This window comes from Poecilia reticulata, chromosome 20, assembly GCF_904066995.2.
Source record: "Poecilia reticulata chromosome 20, P_reticulata-male-v2, whole genome shotgun sequence".
Classification (NCBI taxonomy): Eukaryota; Metazoa; Chordata; class Actinopteri; order Cyprinodontiformes; family Poeciliidae; genus Poecilia; species Poecilia reticulata.
The window spans coordinates 1,988,614-2,009,419 of record NC_088849.1 but is presented as its reverse complement, the minus strand read 5'-3'; the positions used below and the strand labels follow the sequence as shown (position 1 = coordinate 2,009,419).

Genomic DNA, 20,806 nt, shown 5'->3' with positions numbered 1-20,806 from the left:
ATTACACCAAGCACTGTAGCTAATATTAGCTGGTATCTCGCCGGTGGACATAAATATAGTAAAGCAATATTCTAATCTCAATATATACACAATAATATGTCAATCTTACTTGTGAAATATTGTCTGTGGAGCCCTCACATCAATAGTCCATCGATCAGAACAACAATATCCCTCAGTGCTGAGACATCTTCTGCTGTTTTGTTTGAGCAAAGTAGGAGGGAGTACCGCTCCAAGATGGCCACCGTATTTCCTGCGCCGGAGCAGCCAATGCGGGGTCTACTCTTACATTATGTCTAGGCTTGTGTCGTCTTGCTGAAAACCACGTGACTGGCAACAAACGAGGCCTCGCATTGCGTGGGTCACATGATTGCTTCATTTTGCGTGTCGGTTTTCAAAATAAAAGCGCTATGAGCCGCGCTGCATCATGGGTTGTTGTCCTTTTGGTCTCGCATCAGAGGAGGATATTTATCTTCAGTAGCCAAAATAAAATGAATATTGACCAACATATTTGATGTGTATTGATGATGGCACTCATCAAAATGTAATGTTTGTTACTGCTTCTCACAATTGTAGATTATGTTGTTTTTTTATAATTATATTTTTGTGATTTTATGATGTAAATCTCTTTGACCTGCATTGTTGCTGACTTGTGCTACACAATAAAACTTGATTAATTGTCTGAAATGGAGCCAGCAAGAGGAAAATCTGATATCTGGGAATACTTTGAGATTATCCTCACAATAAAATTCTTAGATAACAATAATTAACCCCTCCACCTCTCAATTTCTCACCTTCTGCAAAGTTCCGCTATTATTTGTAGTCTGATTGGCAAATATATATCAGTCTTGCACAGCAGAAACAGATTTAATTCTGTTGCAGAACTAAAATTCAACATGTAGCCAAATATAAGGGATGAGAGCCGATTATAAATCTAAGAAAAAGCGAATGTCCCAACAGGCACTGCACTCCCAAGACACTAAAACATCAAATGTCTTTATTGTCAAATCAGTCTGACATGCAAGAAAACCCAACACATCCACTGACGTTCAACATAAACCAGGATTAGATTGGCTACAAATCATTTTAATGATTGAAACATATGACGATTAAATATGGTTTCATTGATTCTCCTGTTACTAAACATGAGTTTGATAAAAACTGTGACAATATTGCATTTAGTAATTTTTGGAAGTATGATCCAACTGAGTGACAAGGCTGTTAGTTTCACCAGCAGATGTCACTAGTGAGCAATGAATGAAGCATTGAGTAATGCAGTGTTTTTCAACCACTGTTCCGCGGCACACTAGTGTGCCGCGAGTGATCGTCAGGTGTGCCGTGGAAATTATCCAATTTCACTTAATTGGTCTAAAGATTTTTTGAAAACAAATTAATTATCTGCGAATAATATGCCATTTTTGAGTGTCTGTGCTGTACTAGTTTCTAGCGGCATAATCATGTAATTTTCTTATCACTAGATGGCAGTATGGAACATAGGAATGTACATTAAAACAAGAGAATTAGTGATGCATGAACGTGACATGTAGCTGTGAGAGCATTACATCTAGCTACCGCGATGGAAAAGTTTTTGAAAAGAAAAAATACTAACTCCGATCTGGTCCCTGAACAAAATCCGGACCCAGATGAAGGCCCTAGTATATCAAAAGAAGGCAGATACCGTGAACTCGAGACAGTACAGTGAGAGTTACATTTCATTTGGATTTACTTTTACCGGGGACGCAACGGCACCGACTCCGTTGTGCTTGGTATGTGGTGAAAAGCTATCCAACAGTTCTATGGTACCAAGCAAGCTTAAACGCCATCTCCAAACGAAACACCCTTCGCTTCAAAACAAGAATGCTGACTATTTTGTACTCCTGCGCAAACACATGGAGAAACAGGCAACATTTATGAGAAAAAACACAAAGGTAAATGAGAGAGCCCTTAAAGCTAGCTACCTCGTAGCTGAACTTGTAGCTAAATCAAAAAGGTCCCACACTGTGGCAGAGACATTAATATTACCCGCCTGTAAAGCCATTGTAAATGAGATGCTCGGACCTGAAGCGGTCAAAGAAATAGCAAAAGTCCCTCTTTCAGATAACACAATTTCGAGACGTATTGATGACATGTCTGCAGACATCGAAAGTGTGATTTTGGAAAAGATCCGTATCAGTGAGAAATTTGCATTGCAACTTGATGAGTGTGCTGATATTAGTGGACATGCTCAACTCTTGGCCAATGTGCGTTTTGTGGATGGAGACTCAATCAGAGAAAACTTCCTATTTTGTAAGGCATTACCAGAAAGGACAACAGGAGAGGAAATTTTTCGGGTGACATCAGAATATTTAGAACAAGGAGGACTTAAGTGGGAAAACTGCACAAGTGTCTGCACTGATGGAGCTGCAGCCATGGTCGGGCGCACCAAAGGCTTTGTAAGCAGAGTGAAGGAAAGAAACCCAGATGTAATTATTACGCACCGTTTCTTACACCGCGAGGCCCTCATGGCCAAGACTTTACCAGCAGACCTGGCTCCTGTGTTGAATGATGTTGTGCAGATGGTAAACTTTGTGAAGGCAAGACCAGTGAAAAGCCGCATATTTGCATCTTTGTGTGAGGAAATGGGAGCGGAGCATAAGACCTTGCCGTTTCATACGGAGGTCCGATGGTTGTCGCGCGGCAAGGTACTGGCTACGTGTATGAGCTACGGGAGAAACTCAGAGTGAATCTGACAAATGAGGGGTCGGATTATGCAAAGCTGCTTGCAAGTGATGAGTGGTGTGCAAGGCTGGCATATCTGGCGGATATTTTTCATCATCTGAATGAACTGAACGCACGAATGCAGGGCCGAAATGAGAACCTGCTCACAAGTACTGATAAAATTAATGGATTCCACTCAAAGGTGCACCTCTGGCAACAACATGTGGAAAGTGGCAACCTTGAAATGTTCCCACTAACCAAGAAATGGCAAAATGTTCACACTGCTGCACTGTGTGAAATAATAGGTACACATTTAAAAACTCTTGAGGAGAAGATGTCATTTTATTTCTCTTCAGCCTTCACTGAATGCTTTGACTTTGTTAGGGACCCATACAGCTCAGCAGTTGTTGGCAAGAACATGACTTTACAGGAGCAGGAAGAACTAACTGAACTGAGACAAAATCGTGGTTTAAAGCTGAGCTTTGCTGATCTACCTTTGGACAGTTTTTGGTTGACTGCTGCCAAGGAGTTCCCCGTTCTGGCAAACAAAGCTATTTTGACATTGCTTCCATTTTCCACAACATATCTGTGTGAAGTGAGCTTCTCAAGCCTAACTACCATAAAAACTAAAAACAGAGAGAGACTGAGAGCTGTTGAGGAAGAGCTTTGTGTGTGTCTTTCTTCAATTCCTGCCAGAATATCAGCTTTGTGTTCATCCAAACATGCACAGGTTTCACACTAAGTGAGTAAAATGTAGTAGAGAATGGCTAATAGAATGCTTGTGGACAGAATTAGTTTGTAAAACACTTTGAAGTTTTCTACAACCTCTTTAAATTTAACACCACATTGTTGTGGCACTGTTCAGGTTTATTTTTGAAGTGGACATGTTAAGTGCAATTTGAAATAAGAATTATAAAATGATAAAAATACATTTTTGTGTTTATTTGATTCCTATTCAAGACACTGATAAGAATGACTACATATTTAATATAGGCGGATACAGGGTATCTTTGTTTACAATTTTGGTTGGTGGTGTGCCTCGGGATTTTTCCAATGAAAAAAATGTGCCGTGGCTCAAAATGGGTTGAAAAACACTGGAGTAATGAACCTTTTTGCAAAGCAAAGGGCTGGAAAGGTTCATTGTTTCATGAGGCTTCATTTGCCCATCACTACTCAATACAGTCCAGAACAGGCGGGACAGCAGAGAGTTTAGCAAACAGCTAAATAGCGGTAGCAACTGATAACTGAAGACTGAAAAACAAGAGCTAAGCAAACCAGGACTTATCAGTACAACTGGAGAGCATCAACATGCGACATTAGACAAGGACCCGACAAGAGACAAAGACAAAGACAACAGGTGGACTTAAATACACAGGGAGGGTAATCAGGTAAATACACACCTGGGAAGCAATCAACAGGGAGGACAGGACAGAGACTCACAGGGAAACAGGACTAAACACAGAAAATCTCAAAATAACTACAGAGAGAAACACAGATCACAACATCCCTGATCCATCACACTTGAATCCAACAGTTGAATCACCTCCTAAGTGCAGTCAGGTTCTCCAGAGTCCTGCTAATGACCTCATTATTTGACTCAGGTGTGTTGAAGTTGAGACACATCTAAAGGTTGTAGGAAACCGGCCCTCGAGGCCTGGAGTTGCCCACCCCTGTACTAAGCTGTAAGTGTATTTTAAATTAGGGGCAGTGCTATATTATAAAATAGATTATTTTTGCATAGAATGATAATATGAGCTATGAATAAACCTTTCCTTTCCTTTCTGCTCTTTTCTTTTCATTAACCCTGGGGTTAAGGACCTAGGTCAGATGTGGGCAGTAAGGACAGAAAGTCCATCCTAGTGGTATTATCTTTATTGGAAAGAAGATTTTTAATGCATGACATTAAAAATCCTACTCACCTGCCTCCTGTGCTACTTAAGTTCCTGTCTGACTTTTGTTTCTCACTGGTTTCTGGTTTGGTCTTGGTTGGTTCATGTTCTTGTCCATGTCATGCACCGTTATTCTTTCTTCATGCCCAGCCAGTTATTTAGTTCTTTGTTTTTTTATTTACTTATTTTTTAAATAAACCTCAGCTATGGCACTCTACTCCTGCTGTTGGTGCTTTGGGCTTTTTATGATTCAGTCTCACCAACCATAACAAGAATCACGTATCATCTCTTCTTATGATCTGAGTATGTGGATACACCTGCAAGTTTCTTATATTTACCACTTTTACCTTTTCACTGTACTGCAGAAATGTTGCTGTTCTGCATCCTCTGCAAATATTTCAAAGATATCTATGAAGGATATTTCTATTCTATGCAGACATATTCCTCTTGAGTGTAATGGTGACAACAGTCAGATAAACACATTTCATAAAATATGAAGTAACACTTTCACACTGTGTCACTCTGTATTCAACACCTCTGCCTTGACTTTGCCAAAGTGTTGTGTGTGAGCACCAGTGAGCGGAGAGTCTGGGGAGCTGTGATAACTTTGATGTTGATTTGTGTAGAACTGCAGCTCTGTGGAGATACTGGCACTAGATCAAACAATAGGTGCATTACAAACACACACACACACATACATATATACACACATAGACAGGTAAAATTCAGATATTTACATCCACCGCATAAAAAAACGTAACCTTTCTTCTCAATGTTTGACATTAATTTAGTCTAAATTTTTCTATTCATGGCAGGTAGGATCAAAAATATTTCTGTATTAACATCTGTTTGTCTGCTGCCTTAGCCACCATGCTTCACACTGTTAGGGAAACCCTTCTCAGCTGCTATAATCTGCATCTATTCCATCACTGATACAAGATCCCTTCAGCCATTCAGTTCTTGCCAGATTAAAAGTCACATCATGTTAGTAAAAATGTCCAGCAGTCCTTCCATACCTGTTTCTGGCTCCCTGTTCTTGACCAAGCCTTCACTCCCTGAAGTTTTACTTCTCTTGTCTATCCTGGATGTGACACTTGCCAACCCATTACTGTTATGGACTTCCACTCTGGTCACAGACTCCCACTTTTTGCCCACTCCTCTTTTGATTATTCCGATCCTGCCCTCTTCATAACAGTTCCTTCCTGTATTTCCAACTGTTCCTGCATTCTACATTTGCTCATGGAACTTACCACAGGGGCCGCGTTTCATTGGCTAATGCCCATTTTACGTCACAGCGCATCTACCACGTGCGTGACCGTCTCACAAACGCAAGCTACAGTATGCTAATGTACATTGTGGACTAGCAGACCAGCAGAAAGTTTTTGCGTCAGGACTCGAAAAAGAATGGTTCTCCACCGTCAGTGTGGTATCTGCACAGGCGATGTCAGGTATCCTGATCGTATTTGTGGAACTAAAATTCACAGATTTCCAAAATCTGAAACGGAAAGCCTTGCTTGGATCAAAGCTTGTGCACGACCACATTTGCAGCTCAACCGTCATAGGATCATGCTTTGCTTTCTTTGTGTTTAGTGAATGAAAAAAAGAAAGTCAATAATAAATAACTCCATTATGAAAACCTTTTAGCCAAGTACAGCATAATGGCAGTACCGATACAACTTCTACACCTTGATGCCTGTCTGTTACAGTCTTACGTTAGCTGAACAGATCAATATGCAATGTGTACTGTATCTGACATACATTAAAGATTTATTTACTGAAAGGCTTTTACTAACTGTAATCGTGTTAGCCACGCTAATGTGTTAGCCTCCGAGTACGTGTATCAGGCTAGGCAATACGAACATTTGCCAACAGAATCACCTCAACCATAATGCCGACTTGCCCAGCCTTGCAAGAACAATAGGCGTCAGTGATCTCGTCCACAGCTATATTTATGCTGAGGGTGTGAGAATCTGCTGTTTTCCTCATCGACCGGTCGCATTTAGCTGTGACGCGCACAATCTTGGAGGCATCGCGTGGCTCAAAGACCTTGATGTCGTCCAAAAAAGATGACATGAACTTGTTGGTTCCCCTGTCCATTGTCGTGGCTGATATTTTTTGAAAATCCGGCAGAAATACTACACTAATCGACTCAGAAATACTCTGCAGAGTCAGTCGAAATGAAATTACACATAGAAACTAAGCACAGTGAGGCTTTGTGAGACATGCAGTCACGTGAGATTTTCGAGGGGCGTTTTTGGGCGGAGCTTGCTAAGGTCCATAGTGTCCATTCTCTGCCAAAGATGTTCCCTTTTTGGATTTCCTCTCATCTGCTGTTGATGGTTTTCAAAAAAGATGTTAGCACCCTTCCTATGCCATGAAACCAGTGCTCTGAATCAGTGCTCAGATCTGGCCAGATCGCCAACCTTCTCACGCCTTTTGCAGTTGCTCCTAAATCCTAATGAGCCAGGCCAAAGCTTCCAACAACTCATTGCTTTTAAATCAGTCTTTGAACACATTTCCTGTACTGGTTCTCATTTTCAGTTCTCGAAGTCAAGATATTGCAGTATAATCTTGCATAAAATTGCCTCATCACCAGCACAGGAATGGCAGTATGATGTGGAGAGTTCACCAGTCACCCTAGAAAGTCAGAAACTACAGATGTTTTATGCGTGTTGGCCTCCTGGAATACACAGATTCAACTTCCAGCAACTCCAGTAACCTCCAGACTACTGGAAGTTGCTGGTGCTCCTAAGCATTGCTTTCTGCTGTCCGGTTTCCTATGGAGAAGTGTAAAGTTGCTTTTGCCCTGATGTCCCTGCTGTCTGATGTGGTTGAGTTGTGGGACACAGCTGACTCTGAAATCTGCTAATCCTTTCAATTATTTTCCAATGACTTAAGCTGAATTTATGACCTTGAGCGACCTTGAAAGTAAGAAAGCAATACACTATGGGTGCTGTGGTGGTGCAGGGGTTAAGTACAACCCACATATGGAGGCCTTAGTCCTCGATGCGGCCGTCGCAGGTTTGATTCCCGGCCTGGCGACATATGCCGCATGTCTTCGCCTTCTCTCATTACCCTCTTTCCTGTCAATTCACTATCAAATTAATGCCACTAGTACAGGGGTGGGCAACTCCAGGCCTCGAGGGCCGGTCTCCTGCAACATTTAGATGTGTCTCTACTTCAACACACCTGAGTCAAATAATGAGGTCGTTAGCAGGACTCGGGAGAACTTGACTGCACTTAGGAGGTGATTTAGCTGTTGGATTCAAGTGTGTTGGACCAGGCAGACTTCTAAGAGTTGCAGGACACCGGCCCTCCAGGACTAGGATTGCCCACCCCTGCAAAGCCAATAAAACTTTTAACAAAAGAAAGCAATACACCAAAGTTCTTGTTACCTTTACCAAACTTTTACCCTTGAAAATTAGGTAAAGTTACCAATTTTAATTAACTATTACACTGTCATAAGTTTTATCCCAGGGAATGATGGGATTTCACTTCTGCTGGTGCTTCTACTCCAGTCCTTGGCATTCAGCCTCCACCACTATGCAGTCCAGAGTTGGCTGGTGGGGGTCCGGTAGGCGATGCCTCCACTCTTCCAACCTGCTCATCTCAGTTTCAAGTCCTGATGGGGATGGAACCTGTCAGTCTGCTTCCCTGTTTGCCTGCCATGCCAGATTCTTCATCTTCTGACCTGCTCCACCTCATTCACTCCATAACTTGCATCTGTTCCAAAACCCATATGTGATCTACTCATATGAGTAGATCTATCCGGCATTCCTTCCATGCCTGTTTTTTATTCCCTCTTCTCAACCAAGCCTTCCATTTCTAAATTTATGGCTCTTGCCTCGTCCATCCTGTAGGTGGCGCTCCCTAACATTTCTGGTCGGCAACTCTCGCTATGCAGAACCGTAACTACCACTCTGACAGAGTGGCCTTCACAAAGTTCTGATCTCAGAACTAAAACACTGTTTGAGCCTGAAAACCTGACCCAGTTTCACCAGAAAGAGACGGACCAAATTCTAGCAAGCCACTGAGAAAAGCAGGTGAAAGGAAACACAAAACATTATACAGTTTAAAAAGTAATTGTAGCAAATTCTAAGGAACTGTATGTAAACTTATAAATTTGAGGAAAGTAAAGACAAAAATGTTGCTCTCAAATGGGAGAGAGAATTTGGGATTTAGCTCTGCCTACTCTGATATTTAGAAAACAGAAAATAATTTTGCTCATCCTAATTGACCTGAAAGAGAGGCATTTTATTCTAATTAACTGTCACAGTGAAACAAAAAAGTTGTCTTTTTTTTGTCTTTTTTAAAAGTCTTTTTAAACAGTGGATGGAAATATCCTGGTCCAGTTGTTTGACAGATGGATGGCCTTTACTCCACGAGCATCTGCTCAGAACACACACAGTATTTCTCCACAGTAGCTGTGACGCCATGCTGTGTTCAAAGAAAGCAGGCTAGGTCTGATTCATGTCCTGCTAAGCAAGTTTTGCTCTTTCTGGTCCCTGAGTCAGAATGAAGGAAACTGGGGGTGAAATCCATTCGTAAAAACACAAAGAGCCAAAGAAACTGGGACAATGTCAGAAAGATAAGGAGCATGGTGACTACACAACAACTGAGTCACACAACGCTTGACTAAACCTATTTGATGCTTGTTAAGAAGTGAAGCTGTCAGCATCTAGAGCAGCTCCACACTCAGTTGGTAAGACAGGAAAGACAATGAGTTCAGCTGATGACAACCAAACTCCTCTGATGCCACGCCGCAGTCTCTAATCATAGCCTGCAAGATTTAATTAGTGTTGCACAAACACTTGACAGGGACTTGAGAAGCTGTGAATGTTGCTCTGACAAATAACACTTCTCAGATGTGTGTGCATGTGTGTGTGTGTGTGTGAGACTATGTGAAAAACCTGCCTGAGTAAGCACCTGTTGGATAATTCAGACTGACAGAGGATTGGACTATAGCAGAGTGGAGGCAATTATTCTGTTAAAGCCTTTCAGTCACTGAAACATAAAGGCCGGTTGGTTGGTTTGAGTGGCTGAGTGAACGTGGTTCAGGGAGTATTAACATCAAGAGATTCTGCAGAAACATCGTCAGGTCTCTGCTGGTGGAAGTTGAGCTCCTACAACACAACTGGACTTTTCACACTATCCTCCTGGATGTTAACTTAGTTCTTGGTAAGCAGTAAATTAATAAATGGAATAACGTAATGTTGTGGTGACTATTTAGTTTTTAATAACCTCTTTTTGTGATGAGGCAAAAATATACTTTTTCTTTTGCTGTTTTAGAAAGAGGAATATTTCAAGGTCTGCGCATCTTGAAATGTCAGCCTGTTAAAAACCATTCTAATTCAGGTTTTCAGCAGGTCTTATACTGTCAAATCAAAGGAACTTTCACTTCCATTTTCTGTTTTGGATTCTTTTAAAAACTTTAAAGTTATTACTCTTTTTTTCTCTTTCAATTTAAATATCTACATTTTGTAATAAGATGCATATAACACATTATGGCTAAAGCTGCAGTCTGTAACCTTTATAAAAAATGTTTTTTTACGTATTTGTTGAAACTGTCACTATGTGGTGTGTGAAATAAATCAGGTTCATCCAGCTTCTCCTTATACTATCTAGAAACAACCAACCAAAGTCAGGAGGTGGGTCTAAGAGCTGGCAATCAGCCCGTGAATGGTGCTGCTCATCCTTTCCCTCCCATGGACATTGCTTTGCTGCAGCTAACCCAGCCTGTCATGAATATTGAGGCTAGTTAGCTTTTTCTGTAATTGTAAGTTGTTTCTCCACCTTTATCATATTGAGCAGCAAGTACCTAAGGTCGATCGACAGCACTTAGACCCTCCTCCTGGCTCTGATTTGTTGTTTTTGGTCTTTCTTCAGATGGCAACAGCAGCAGAGGGAGGAGGTAAAGGAGATCAATCTTTTCTCTTAATATACCGTCAGGATGTGGTAACAATTTTAGCAATTATGTAAATTTTTTAATGAAAGTTACATATTGCAGCTTTAAATAAATTGCTTAGGGAAGAAAAACCCTTAAAAGCTAATGACATACAAAGAAATTCTTAGGGATCCATAACCCATGGTTTTATATACATACATAGACTTGAAACATGATTTTTAAAAACTCATAAAATCAACCCTAGTAAAGTAAATTATGATTATGATTATTATTATTATTATTAAGTTCTATGAGGATTTCTATGACATCAGATTTGTGATTTAGCTTGTCCTGTTTATGATCTGTGGTCCACCTCTTCCCCAGGAGTCTACGCCTTTGGCCTCTTCACGGTTGACATCTTCGTCAATGCAGGGCAGGTAGTGACAGGGAACTTGGCGCCATACTTCCTGACGGTGTGTAAGCCAAACTACACAGCACTCGGGTGTCAACAGGCGCTGCGCTACATCAGCCACCAAGAGGCCTGCACAGGGAATCAAGACGATGTCCTGAGGGCCCGCAAGACCTTTCCCTCAAAGGAGGCTGCTCTCAGCATCTACGCCGCTCTCTATCTGGCTGTGAGTTTATCTTTCTGATCTGTGGGCCAGATTAATCTTACAAGCACTCCGGTCAGTTAACAAAGAAGGCTATGCTGTGTGTGTATAGAATACCCTGTGTGTAAAGCTCATCTATCTATCTATCTATCTATCTATCTATCTATCTATCTATCTATCTATCTATCTATCTATCTATCTATCTATCTATCTATCTATCTATCTATCTATCTATCTATCTATCTATCTATCTATCTATCTATCTATCTATCTATCTATCTATCTATCTATCTATCTATCTATCTATCTATCTATCTATCTATCTATCTATCTATCTATCTACTCTTTTGTATACAGTATACAGTCCTGTGTAAGTCTGACTGTATAGCTCAATGGGTAGTCACCAGTATTTCACCCTGGAGACCCGGGTTCGAATCTAGGCTGGGGCAAAAGCATACAACAGTGACATTGAGCTTAGGCAAGACCCTTTGAGCTATGTAGCCTATCTCACACCATGAGAGACATTGATAAGCATGACATGCCGGCTCAGACGTCGCCCAGCCAAACAAGGTCTGCGTCAGGTGCTGGGGAACCAGAGCACCTTGATGAAAAATGGGCTACTGAATGCTACTACTCAAGTAACCCTAGTCAGAGGGGTTACATGCAAAGAATGTGGGAGGAAGTTTGGCAGTTAGTGTTGACATCCCCAGTCAACACTAACTGCCAAACAACTAGTAGCTCATTGTTCCAACATCTGCAAACGGCAACTACTATCACAATGTGAGATTGACGAGGTACCTGGCGTCCTGGGGAGGAGCCAGGACGCTAGGTCAGAGGGGAGTTAACTCCAACTAGCTGCCCAGAAACTGGGTATGTAGCCACAGTAATGAATGAACCATCAAAGCTGAACAAGGCAGCAACTGACCTGAGAGAAAGAATCGTGGCCCAAATGAACACCAGGCAACCCCGACACCAATTACAACTGTTGAGTGAAGTACCTCAGAAAGTCACATTGAAGAATTGAATGTAGCATTGAGAACGATCCCTACCAACACCATAACAGAAACCAATGAACTGATATGCAACTCAGCATCAGTGATCCTTGAGATGCTTGGCTATAAGAGCAACCATGAGACCCAATACCCACCATGGAAAAGACGGTTAGAGGCTAAAATCAAGATAACAAGGAGGGAAGTGAGTCAACTGTCAGAACTCCAAAGGGGTGCAATGAAAAGATCAGTACCCAAGAAGTACAGCCAGATGCCCATACCTGAAGCACTCGAAACTGCCAAACAAAGGCTCCAAGCCTTGGCCAGCCGCCTAAAGAGATACACGAGAGAGAATGAAGCCAGGAGGATTAACCAGCTCTCTCCACCCACCCAACCAGCTAAAGTGTACTCTCAATGGCAGGGTAATAACAACAGAGCAGACCCACCCAGGCTGGAGACTGAACAATACTGGAAAGGCATATGGGAAAGGGAGGCGTCCCACAACAGCAATGCACAGTGGCTAACCTCTCTACGAGAGGACCACAGCAACCTCCCTGAACAAGCCCCGGTAACCATCACTGTGGCAGATGTCCAAGACAGAGTCTCGGGTATGAAAAACTGGACAGCACCAGGACCTGACATGATCCATGCCTACTGGCTTAAGAAACTCACTGCCCTCCATGAGCGACTGGCAGCTCAACTGAACCAGCTGCTACAAAATGGGACTCACCCTGAATGGTTAACTGAAGGGCGCACAATCCTGCCCTCGAAGGGTTCAGTCCCATCCAACTATCGGCCAATAACCTGTCTCTCTACAACATGGAAGCTCATGTCAGGCATCATAGCGGCTAAGATAAGCGGGCACATGGATAAATACATGAGCAAGGCACAGAAGGGCATAGGCATAAATAGCAGAGGAGCCAAACACCAACTCCTTGTAGACCACACAGTCGCCCGAGACTGCAAAACCCGACACACCAACCTGTGTACCGCTTGGATTGATTACAAGAAAGCCTATGACTCAATGCCACACACTTGGATCATTGAATGCTTAGAGATGTACAACATCAATAGGACTCTAAGAGCCTTCATTGCAAACTCGATGGGGCTGTGGAAAACCACCCTTGAAGCCAACTGCAAACCACTTGCACAAGTGTCCATCAAATGTGGCATATACCAAGGAGATGCTCTGTCCCCACTGCTGTTCTGCATAGGCCTGAACCCTCTCAGCCAAATCATCAACAAGACTGGCTACGGATACCGACTCAAGAATGGGGCCACGATCAGTCACCTCCTCTACATGGATGACATCAAGCTGTACGCCAAGAGCGAGCGAGACATCGACTCACTGATCCACACCACCAGGATCTACAGCACTGACATTGGGATGTCATTCGGACTAGAGAAGTGTGGTCGGATGGTTACAAAGAGAGGGAAGGTTCACTCCCAGAAGGAACAATAGCAGACATAGAGCACAGCTACAAGTACCTGGGAATACCACAAGCAAATGGCAACCTCGATGAGGTCACAAGGAAAGGAGCCACAGCCAAATACCTCCAACGAATAAGGCAAGTCCTGAGAAGCCAGCTCAATGGCAAGAACAAGATCCGTGCAATAAACAGCTATGCCTTACCAGTAATCAGATACCCTGCCGGAATAATTAGCTGGCCAATGGAAGAGATGAAGGCCACGGATGTTAAGACTAGGAAGCTACTAACCATGCATGGAGGGTTCCACCCCAAATCCAGCACCCTGAGACTGTACACGAGCCGTAAGGAAGGAGGCAGAGGACTAGTGAGTGTGAGAGCCACTGTCCAGGATGAAACATCCAAGATCCATAAATACATCAAGGACAAAGCCTCAACAGACGATGTGCTCAGCGAATGTCTCAGGCAATGGGGAACAGAAGACAAGGTGCTGGAAGTACCATCATGGGAGGACAAGCCCCTACATGGGATGTACCACCGACAAATAACTGAAGTGGCTGATATCAGGAAATCCTACCAATGGCTGGAGAAAGCTGGACTCAAGGACAGCACAGAGGCTCTCATCCTGGCTGCGCAGGAACAGGCCCTAAACACCAGAGCAATAGAGGCTCAGATCTACCACACCAGACAAGACCCAAGGTGTAGGTTGTGCAAGGAGGCCCCTGAGACAGTCCAGCACATAACAGCAGGGTGCAAGATGCTATACTTGCGGGGACTACTTTCCTGACACATATTACACTGTGAGGACCACACAAGGAGAAATGCTGTTTATGGGGTTAGGTTTAGGACAAAGGTGTTAATTGAGTTTTGGTGTGCTCACGCGTATGTGTATAGCTCAGCAAAACTCGGCTCAGGGTGAAAATATATCAGGAAGAGAGAGATGTTCACTGTTTGAGATATCCTCCTTTAGGCATCCATTTGAGTCTGCTAAACTTTTGTCCAGAGCTTGAGGTTCCTGCTCAGACTGCTCTACCACCAGACCAGGCAGTGAGGTACAAGGTCACATCACAGGTTACCATGACAATGCGGAGAATGACATGAGTTTTAGTGTACTGTGATACGTACTTTCATTTCTCAATTAATTAATATAGATGGATGCTGAAGCTGCAAAAATATTTTCAGTCTTTTTCCTGTTCATTTCCTGCAGCAGTAGTGATAAGGATGTGTGTGCCATCGATACACTCTGTCATATTTGGCAGGTCTGGGAAATGACAGCTTAAAAGGTGACTGACCCCAGTCTGAAACGGTGCACAATGTCTGCTATAATTGAATCTTATTTTAAACAGGCCTATCTAACTACAGAGGATTTAACATCACCCAGAAGAGTGGAATCCTGTGCAAGTCTAATCTATCTAATAGGTTTGTGCCTCAGTAAAACGTGTCATGAGTGGAAAAAGGCATCAGTGCAGTGGCTTCTCATTCATCAACACAGTGCTGCCTTTCTGCATCGCCAACATCATCCAGGAAGCAACTAACTGCACATAAATGTAGAGCAGTAACTGGATATGGCCTGCAGACATTGCTGACGTAAACATCCAGTTTAGGTCAGGAAATCCTTCTGGAGTATTGTGGTGAGAAAAAGTGTCGCTGAATCCAGTTGAGATGCAGTGGCATGACCTCCAAATGGTGATCCACACTTAAAAAGCCTCAAGCATGGCTTTATGACCACAGTTTTGCAAAGATGAGTGGATCAATGATTCTCTGTAGTGATGCAGAAGGCTCATTGCAACTCATGGCAAAAGCTTGATTACAGACGTTACCTCTGAAGGTCGCCCAACTAGTTAGAAGTGTTGGGAGATAGCCTGTGTAGGGTTTACCTTTATCTCATTTGTGTTTTCTTTGTGAAACATTTACATCTAATTGAAAAGATAATAAATCCCATGCATCATGGTTTAAGTATAGAAATCCAGTTAGGACTGCTTGCTTCAGGTGGGCGGGGTTCTGTAGAAACTCAGACTTTCTTAAAGAAAACCAAGCAGGCTGTTTTCACAGAAGGTGTTATCATGGTTATATACTGTAATTGAAGTTTGATTGCATGTATATACCTCGCTGACTTAAACAGATTGTTCACAAAAGTTGCTTTGTGAAGTAGGCTCTTGCTCTCCCTGTGGGTATTTACATCTCTTGAGAGACATTTAAACTGTCAGAGTGATGTTTCAAAGAATGCTTTCTATTAATTCTTTCTAGGACATTCTATGTCCTTTTATGAAGGACATAGAAAATTCAGTTCCTAAGAAAAGAAGAATATTATGTCAAGCCAACAAACAAATATTTTTAACACAAAAACAATACTTCGTGACGTAAACAATCATAGAGATAACTGCTGATTGACAGTTAATCTTCAAGAGGTAATGGCTAAAGAAGCTGGCTGTTCAGAGTACAGGACCAAAAAAACAACCCAAGGTCTAACCAGCTGTGGCTCATAGTACAGCTTTAGAACTGATAGCTTGACACAAGGAAGTACAGAGTTCTGGGGCTGAGCTGGACTGGATGTCTCCAGACCCAACAAAGGAGCCTATAAAGGGTCATGTCCAAATTGCAGAGCTCGTAGACTGAGAAGAGGAGTTCAGAAAGTCATTACAAGCTCTGTAGATTGTGTTAGGGCCACTGCTGCCAGGATCCAAGAAGCAGTGGACAAAAGCTAGAAGGCCACATAAACCCACAAAGAAGCTCTTGTGATGCTTAAAGTGCCTGAACTGATTAAGGAGCTTTGGAGGACATCTAGGAGGCTGTGGACACTCCATTAGTTGGTTCTTTCCAGCTAATGGCGTTTGAAGGTCTGCTGAATGGTTGCCGAATCCGTCATTGCAGCTCTGGAGTTTGATGAAGACAATTCTCTGGATGTAGACCAGCTGGCCTTTTTGGGACTCATTAAGAGAACAGGAACTGAAATCAGAAAAGGAATGTCTTAGACCCTCTTTTGGAAAACTCTAAAAACAAGAAATTAACATAGAGGCACACTGTCCTTGGCCCCCTTGTCAGAAAGCGGGAAACTTAAACATAGGCAAACTTGTCAATGCACCCCCTTGATGAAGAGCTCAGGAACAAGAACACAAAGGGAATCCTCTGGAGGCAGAGACATCTGGTCCCAACAGCACAGAACTCAGTTGTTAAGACCTTTGTTTTAGTAAACATTTATTACTCTTCACTAATGCTACTTACTACCTGCAGTGTTGTCCTCACCTCAAACTTCAAAAGCATTTAAAGTTCCAGGATTAACTTTTTACACATAAAAAGTTAACTTTTAGATTTCCAGCTAAACCAGGCTGCCACAGAGTTTTTGAACAAGTTGAATAATTATGTGAGTGTCACAATTTTTAGGTTCAATATATACTTTACATATGCACCACTGCTACAAAACCAGCATAACTGTAAATGTCACAGCAATAACTTATTGAAGCTTTTAAATTTCATGCTGCGCTGTTCAGACCCTCAGTGCAGACACCTCATCATGCTGAATACTTGAAGTGGTTGACAGTGCTAGGTTGTTGGTTCTGTTCATTTATTCATTCAGCTTGTTTACCAATTGTGGGCACTCACACTCACAGGCTGAGAGCAAACAACCTTCTAGCCTGATAGCCATATGACAGAGGCTGCAGCCTCAGCTTTCTACTGTTCCCTCTAAGTGATGATGCTTTTAATCTACTTCATATACATTATTAATGTGCTTATAACATTACCCTTAAGTATTTCAGAACAGTTTTGGCTTTGTGCTTTTTATGATCTGTATGCATCCTACTAGGTGATTCTAAGCAGTAAACAGATATGACGATGTATAACAATTCTTCTTCTGCATCTACTGAAGCTTGTAAACAGTACTTCATCAAGAAGTTTACAGTTGCAACACATAAAAGGCAGCATTAAGCTATTATTCTGAAGCTGAACAATAGCTTCAGAGCTCTAACAGTGTATGAATGTCCTATCAAAGAACTAAATAATCTTTGCATGCATTGTTTATCTGTTTTACATCTCTTAAGCTGTAGTTATGGTTAGTATCATCAAGGTGTGGCAGACTGAACTCGGCTCTGACTAAGACTAGGTTACCAGGCTGACAGTCAAAACCTTGAAAGATTTGGTCCTAATTTTTGGGCTGGTAGTAAGCATAGTGATGTAATTATCTATTATTTATGTTTTCATTCAGGCATTTTGAAAAACAACAACAAAAAACATAATCTGTATGCTTTTGAAAAATATGGAAGAGATTAAAGAGGAAATATGAAGTGGGTCACTAGATTGCTTTAGGAAACATGGACTGTTACCATGACAGCTGCGTTCTAGATTATGATTTGTTTGGAACGTATTCAGTAATAATGCAAACATCAATATAACCTATGATTGGTGTATATTCAGTAGTACTGAATTAATGTTACTATTACTGAAAAGTAATTTAAGCAACGCGGTTCACTATACGACACATTATATAGATTAATTCCACTCAGACTGATGAGACTGTATCTAATAATTATGCTGATTTTCTGCTTACAGCTGATGAAGCCACGTATGTCTGCCTGTATGGATCAATCTGAATAATAATAGCGGGATGAAGGGGTTAGGAAAGAGAAAATAGAGATGATTTAAGTGAGCCTTGAGGGAAATTTTGTGCTCAAATTAAGAATTATAAACTGTCTTTAGAGGCTATCTGGTGCTTCAACACAAGAGATTGATAATTAGAGCCAAAGACAAGCCATATGTGTCTCCCTGCCTCACTTTCTCTCTGGAGTTCACCCTACTGGCACTAAATCAAGGCCAGACTTGTTATTAACATGCATGTGTGCCATAGTTTCACAATTTTGTTCAAGAAAAAGCTCTAATGATGAATCTGCCTCAGTGATGACACAGGGCTTTGAGACCTGGAAGTGTGTAAAATCACTGCAACATCTAACAATGGCACAGAGTCATAACGTAACATGTTCTAAGTATGATTCAGCTGTAATGAATCCATGTTGTGTATGATTTCTGTTTCTTTTTAAGTTGGTCTGAATTTTTTTGTTTTCTTCTCCTTTGTGAGTTTTTATTAGATTCTTTAGAGTGTTGCCTCCTTGGTTTAACTTTTCTTCTTGAATTTATCTCCTAATCTCAGTTTCACAGATTTCAGCTCTTCTTTTACCTTTTAATTTTAGGTTCTTTATCAGTTTTTTCTCTACTTCTGGTCTATTGTTGTCTTAACAGTTTCCTGGTGAGGGTGGGGTCAGGGCTTTGCCTTAGCTGCAACAAACTACTCCCATTAACATTTCTGGATCACTCCAAAAATCCTCAACCGTATCCATGTCACTAACACAACAGTCCACAAAACCTATATTTCCACCTGACCAGTAGCACCTTGAGCTCACACAGCCACAATGTCACAGTGGCCCATCCCTCTAACTGCCTAACCAGAATCTAACTTTACTCCCCCGAGCCTCCGGATGTTGAATTGAGATAATGAACAGAATCAACTGAATAGGGCTGTCATCTCACCCGGTCATGTGTTTCTTCTGGTAGATGTATGTGACCTGCACGGTCCAGGCCAAGGGGACGCGCCTGGCTAAGCCCGTCATGTCTCTGGGGTTCATGTGTCTCGCCTTCCTCACTGGCCTGAACCGTGTGGCGGAATACCGCAACCATTGGTCGGATGTCATCGCAGGTTTTATCATTGGCATGGCCATCGCCACCTTCCTGGTGAGAATCACACATTTTTGTCACTATGAAAACATTTCTGTTTAGGAGAAGCCAAGTCCTCATCCTGACAGTAGGTGGGGGAGTGGGGACCATCCATTGCCTCCACACAACACCAGAACTAGCGATGTGTTTCGTAATGTTATAATTAGAAGACCAGAATACGAGTTGTGAGGAGATGGGACTGTGGTTCAGCTTTTTGTCATTATTCATATTCTAATCCTAATAGATAACTATTTCTGAGTTCTGGTCCTCATAGACTCCTGACCTGCAGGTTTTTGGTGTTTCCTTTCTGCCACACACCAGGCTGCAGAAAACCTGTTGATTAACACATCTGTTAATCAACAGGCTTCTGCAGCTGCAGAAGAGGTCATGCAAACATTTGAATTAGCTGATCTGGGTAACATTTTATTTGAAGGGGGTGAATAAGACTGTCATGACACTGTCATAAACATGACATAACACCTGTCATGAACATGAATAAGCCTTCATGAATATTTATGACTGTTTTCATAAAGCGTCAATCGGTAAATTATGACACTTTTAATACAAAGTTGACATTATTCGAAATGTCTTTGTTATGACAACTTGACATTAACCAAGAAATCATTACTGTTTAAACTTTACCTTTAATAATATAATGTTGCCTAATTTTTAAGTGCAATCAGTAATAATTTTATAACTAATTTATATCAGTAATGACACTTGCCCCCCTTTCTCATCAAGGGGGGCAAGTGTTACCCTGATCTGGAACAGAGACACATCTCAGACATGCAGGACAGCAGTTCATGTTACAGCCAGTTAGTCAAGTTAACACAAATACTTTAATATTTGTAGTGCTGTGAAAAAGGACCCCCCCTGTTATTGATATATGTTAAAAAGAATTTTATTAGGGGGATTATTCAAGATCCTTAATAATATCTTTGATAGCTTTATCCTTAATATCTGACAAAATTACCCTGAATAAATACAAAAAAGTAAAGATAAATACTTTAATGATCACAAAAGAAAATGAAATGTTGCATCTCATGATCCAGTTTTCTTCAGAGAGCTGTTGTCGATGGAGATGGCTGTGGACAGGAAAGGTCTCCTGTAGCAGTCTGTATTACATTCTGAAAAATTCTGAAAAATCCCTGACTGAAGATACTGTTTCTCTATGATAATTTCATGAAGAGGACACATTTTCTTGATTTTAATAAAGTCCTTCTTTGCACCACCGTCTCCTGAGGTTCCATAGTCATCCACAGATCAGAACCTTTCCTGCTACTCTGTGCTGTAGCAAAGTGAAAAATCAAGTGAAAATTGTAGCTTGAACCTCAGAGCCACTTTTTCCATAACCCTGAAGGAGCTCCACTCCTCACAGCAGTGGCACCCTGAGTACGCAGCCGACTCAGAGCACCCTCTGCTTTTCTGCTGTGTGTTTCTGGTAACCATTGTATCGTCGTGGTTTCTGTAGGTGGTGTGTGTCGTTCATAACTTCAAAGGCAAGCTGCTGCTGAATGAGGACTCTCCTGCTGAGTCGCAGCCCAACACAGCCATGCTGAACATGGGTCACCTGGACAGTCCTTTGGAGAAGTACATCGCTTCCCAGGTTGGT

General features: G+C 41.8%; 1 protein-coding gene across 12 annotated transcripts in view; it reads left to right on the top strand.

Annotated features, from left to right (window-relative positions):
- The window catches only part of plppr5b (phospholipid phosphatase related 5b), a 107,283-nt gene that overhangs the window by 20,744 nt on the left and 65,733 nt on the right, over positions 1–20,806 (top strand). For all 12 annotated transcript variants that reach the window (XM_017301829.2, XM_081601465.1, XM_081601464.1 and 9 more), the window contains exons 3-5: positions 10,852–11,102; positions 19,036–19,212; positions 20,666–20,800. In XM_017301829.2, the coding sequence (XP_017157318.2) occupies positions 10,852–11,102; positions 19,036–19,212; positions 20,666–20,800 (563 nt within the window). The remainder of the gene's footprint in view (positions 1–10,851; positions 11,103–19,035; positions 19,213–20,665; positions 20,801–20,806) is intronic.